Source organism: Salvelinus fontinalis, chromosome 1 (genome assembly GCF_029448725.1).
Source record: "Salvelinus fontinalis isolate EN_2023a chromosome 1, ASM2944872v1, whole genome shotgun sequence".
Classification (NCBI taxonomy): domain Eukaryota; kingdom Metazoa; phylum Chordata; class Actinopteri; order Salmoniformes; family Salmonidae; genus Salvelinus; species Salvelinus fontinalis.
Genome location: NC_074665.1, coordinates 45,076,573 through 45,081,823, shown reverse-complemented (window position 1 = coordinate 45,081,823; position 5,251 = coordinate 45,076,573). Strand labels below are relative to the sequence as shown.

Genomic DNA, 5,251 nt, shown 5'->3' with positions numbered 1-5,251 from the left:
TACTACGGCAAGCCAAGTAGGGCAAATAGTGTGGGCATGTAGGCGGAGGAGTTTTAGATAGGCCTATGCGATTTCAAATTATAGCACTGCTGACCCTTGAATAGATATTCAATAAATAAAGTTCAATAAATAAATAATACATTTGTCATATCATACATTTGAACCATTTATCAATTCCCCTTCCTACATCATTAATTATTTTTTTTATGGGAGAATGAATAACAATAATAATAATCATCTTTATAGTCATATTGTGGTAGTTAGTGTAACCAGAGACGAAGAGGCGAAGCAGGAGTTTAATCCGCCCAAAATCTGTTCACGTTAAGCAGATCATTAATTATTAAGCAAGTGAGAAGTTTTTTTTGTGTGGGGGGCAATGAGAAAATAAGTCAAGATAAAAATGTATGACTATTTTGATATGTGATGCTTATTTGATCTAATACAAGTTCCGTAATGCTTAGGTTGTTACGAGTGTACTGATAGTGTGATGCACATGACATCCCAGCAACTTTCAGAAAAAACATTCTATATCAGAGTTGTCCCTGAGATGGTCTATGCATATTCATAAGACTAGCAAGCATCTCACTCTCCATTGAATACAAGCGGTTGACATCAACACCCCTCATGGAATATTCAAAAAAAGTATTAAAATAACGAGATGTATCCACACATCCAGAGGAATAGGAGGAAGCTTGATAGCCCACCGTTCTGCTCTGTGGACAACAAATCCCATTGCTAGGGCGGAAACCCAAGCATCTCGTTATTACATCCAGTATCTCTGGTGTAACACAGAGACCTCATAATTGTATTGGCAAAACACTTGTTTTCACTTCATATGTAAGCTCTTCACAATAATTGTGCTTACATTTATCATAGGGTGGGAAATAGTAAGTAAATAGGACAATTCATTCCACTCCAAAAAAACACACAACACAACAGACAAATACTTAAACATTTGAAACTTTGTGTTTATTCATACTCCCTTTATAAAAATGATTCAGAACATGCACTTTTCTTTTTTTTCCAAAAAAGTATTTCCCAAAATGGAAATATTGGCACAGTGCAAGGGCTCTCAGCTTTCCACTTTAACATTTGAATTAGGAAAAAAGGCAAATAAAATATACATATAGCTAATTTGAAAAAGGTAGCCAAGACAGGTGTCCTTCTCTTATTTCCCACCCACATGTAGTGGTATGTTTTGGCATACATGCTCAAACGCAAAATGGATGTCACTACAAATGATAGTTGTTTCTCCACCCCATTCACCCCCAAAATACCAACTGTCTCTGGTTTGAGATGTGCCAGAACATCAGGCGAACACAAACCATCGATAGTAGGGAAACTAGGCTGACTAGATGACACACCATGACCTGACTTCAACGTAAAAACATATTAAAGGGACATTCTACTACAAAATAAAAAATACAGATGTTTTCAAACCACAAAAGCAGCCTAATGTCAAGATGAGTAAACATTCCACGCCCAAAATGAATGGAAAAGATAAGCACCGCAAATCTGGAAATGAAATTTTTTCATTATTTTTGGATTGTGGCAAATCGCTACTGTACATCTACAAAAACAGATGGGCCTGGGACGAGAACATCAAAATAACAATTTTATCATCTGACAAACTTTGATTTTGGAGTGTGTAATGTCCCTTGAATCAATACATTGAAGCAGCCTTTCCATACAACTTCAGCAACACTGAAAATAGATTATATTTCTTCTTCTGTGGAACATTGTCATCAACTGAGGAAATTAAGAACATTCATATAAAAACATACAGTAACTGAACCAATCAAAGTGCTGCTTAATTGTCTCGCCCAAATACAATAAAAACAGAACAACAGTTTTGTACACATTATGAAAATATAAACAATTGTTGTCAAATGTTCTCCCTCTCTGTATTCTCTCTATAGTATGGCAATAGTGATCCTCACACATACAATGGAGCAACAATTAAATAGTTCCTCGTAAAATACTGACTGGTCTTTCAACGGTTAAAGGGTTCTTTCAATGCCTTGTCCTGGAACACTCAACACTGAAAAACAATGAAACAAACATTTCAAACAGCATATTTTAAGCAGTAACGCATAGTAAAATATATGGTGTGGGCAGGCCTACACTGTAGGCTAAGAACATGTCTGCACTGTTCACGGTTTTGACCACCAGATGAAGCTCAAGAGCCATTAAAGAGACAGGTGGATAGAAAGACAGAGAAAACCTCTGACTCCAGTTCTTGGTACCAGTCGTGACCCACAAACATCTCTTTACTATGGAAACATTTCACATACAAGCATCCATCTTGGGAGCAGTTTGGCAAGGGAAGCATACTCTTTACTCGCACAATATTTTTCTTGGTGTAGTAAGAAGGCACTTCAGATAGTTCTTCTAAGAATGCAGCTTAGAAGTCTCCCATTTCTTTGTGGAAGCAAAGATAACGTCATAGCACCGACATATGGCATATTTATACCGATACACATTTAAAAAATAAAATAAAGGGACTCTCAATTACTGTGTCTTTTCCCATATTGCTCCTTCTTTTGAACATAGAATTACTTATAAAACATAACAACGTACAGCTGACAGTTGTAACATCAGATACAGCTGACATTGATTACCTCATTTGCATTTAGTGATGTTACAAACTTCAAGTTACAAACTAATTTCAGCCTGTCTCCAGGGGGCACTAGCATCAGTTATGTCTGTAGGAGCTATATACTCAGTAATGGAGCAATAACTCATATATCGTAATGTGTTATAGAAGATAACGCTGCATATACTAAGTCCGCTTTAAGAATGATCTATTGTAGATGTCAAATCCACTCGGAGCCCTTGCCGTCACCCGACTTGCTGCTGCTATTGCTGCTGTTTCCCCTTCCGGCTTTGCTGGAGGTGTGCTTGGAGGCTTGCCGGTGCTTGCGATCACGATGGGGCTTGCTGGGGTTGTTGTGGCCCTGTTCATGACTGTAGGCCTGCATGGCCGACTCCAACCGGTCCTGCGCCTGCCGAATCTCCCTCTGGAGGGCGCCACGAGCGTCCCTCACGCCACCCGACGATGGGAAGTTATCCTCATTGCTGGCGTACTCCCGCCTCTCCTCCTGGGCGATGTTGGCGCGGTTCTGTCGGCACGCCATCTTGCCGTTGCTCAGGTCGGTGAAGGGCAGCTGCCCATCGGGCGCCACAGTCGGCACCATCAGCGTTGGGGGCTTGACGGCGATGTTGTAGCCCGGCGGTGCTGACGGGGCGTTCCAGGAGTAGGGGTAGCTGCTGTAACCATCGCCCCCTACTACTCCTCCTCCGTCGCGGAATGTGGGTGGCCCCCCAGGACCGCCGCCACCCCCAAGGCCATACAGGTCCTCCTCGGAGAGCGGTCTCTGACGGGAGCGCAGGATGTCACAGATGGTGCCAACGCCCAGGTGGAGCATCTCCCACACGTTGAGCGCCAAGCAGAGCAGCGACACGGCATACATGATGAGCAGGAAGATGGTCTTCTCGGTGGGGCGTGACACAAAGCAGTCCACACTGTGCGGGCACGGCCGGCCCGAGCACACGTATATGGAGGGCACTGCCAGGCCGTAGAGGGCGTACTGCCCCCCCAGAAAGGCCACCTCTAGCATGGAACGCCCCAGCAGCTGCAGCACGTAGATACGCATCAGCCCGTCCTCCTTGATGCGCTGGCGTCCGTCATGGCGCACCTTGCCTTTACCCTGGCACCCGCCGCCTCCAGCTCCTCCGCCACCCCTGCCTCCACCCCCGTCGCCTCCCCCCGTCTCGCTCTCCACCTCGGGAACCTCATAGATCATGGGGTCCTCCTCCTGGTCATCCTCGGCCTCCTCCATGCCCCGGTGTTGCCTTCTGGCCCCGAGGTAGAGCTTCCTAGGCTTGCGCTGGGACAGTCCTCCTCCCCCTCCTCCACCCTCAGCTCTCTCCTCGCGCCTGGCAATCTTGTTGACGGCGTAGCCCAGGTACATGAGCGACGGCGTGGCCACCAGGATGATTTGAAAGACCCAGAAGCGGACGTGTGAGAGCGGTGCGAATGCATCATAGCAGACGTTCTCGCAGCCCGGCTGGCCTGAGTTGCACACGAACTTACTCTGTTCGTCGTAGTAGATGGACTCGCCACCCACGGCGGTAAGGACGATGCGGAAGACGATGAGCACGGTAAGCCAGATCTTGCCCACGAAGGTAGAGTGGTTGTGGATTTCCTCCAGCAGGCGTGTCAGGAAGCTCCAGCTCATGGTGATGGGAGTCTGGGCGACAGAGAGAGAGAGAGGAACCTCCCTCCTCCTCACTTCTCACACACAGCCGTCTGTGGTAGAAAAGGAAGGGGGGTAGGGGAGGGTCAGGTGCTTAAATAGTGCTCAGGTTAATAGCGGGCACACACACACACACACAGTCCATAAATACAATTGATTGACACATGAAAGCAATTCAAGATCAGGACAACAAAAGCTATTACTCCTTTCATATCAGCCTCATGTGGCATAAGGTGCGATAGGATAGCATTTATGTCAAATACAGAACATTGACAGGCCACAGGTGTTGCACATGTGAAGTATTCAGAGAGGTTTCAGCCTTGTGGAATAAGGTGTGATGTGATAGCATTTATGTAAAATACATTGACAGGCCACAGGTGTTGCCACTAGGGATGTGGTCATGGACAATTTTGCATCGGTTTTCTGTTAAAACGATAAGGAAAAAATGTATAAAATTCAACATCAATTTACAAAGCAGAAAAATGGTCCTATTATATATGTATGTATATATGGAAGCCAGGCTTCCCCAAAAAATGGACCAATAACCAAAAAATACTAAAACATACAATCATTTATCTTTCGTCTCCCCGTGTTTCCTTCAATTCGCAAGAGGCTGAATGTATCTCACCGGAAAAAGCGAGTGAAACAGCACCCCTGTCTCTGTATGTGTAGGCCATATAACTGATGCTGTCTGGACAAAAAGAGTATGACATTGTTGCTGTGGCGTTGAATGCAAGGGAATCCAGCGAGCGTTTTTGGCCTCCCTTGATATTTAAAAAAAATAATAATAATAGCCAATCAGCGTTGAGCTAAGCTGAGTGAGCTCAACTGTGAATGGTCCTGGTGCACCAAAAAAGGTTCAAGGGAAGACAGTTTGGATTTGGCTTCACTTCAATCACATCACGTCGAGAGCAATACATCATTGACAGAAACAGCTTGAATTGTTGCATCTCGTTGTCCTCCGGTGGCTAGCTAGGTAGCTAAAATTGTCC

The 5,251-nt window shown here is 44.8% G+C and overlaps 1 protein-coding gene across 1 annotated transcript in view; it reads right to left on the bottom strand.

Moving 5' to 3' along the window:
- Positions 1 to 947: 947 nt before the first annotated feature.
- LOC129855372 (gap junction gamma-1 protein-like) overlaps positions 948 to 5,251 on the bottom strand; it is a 50,898-nt gene continuing 46,594 nt past the window's right edge. The window contains exon 3 of the mRNA XM_055922954.1: positions 948 to 4,312. Within this exon, the coding sequence (XP_055778929.1) occupies positions 2,817 to 4,241 (1,425 nt within the window). The 5' untranslated portion in view covers positions 4,242 to 4,312 and the 3' untranslated portion in view covers positions 948 to 2,816. The remainder of the gene's footprint in view (positions 4,313 to 5,251) is intronic.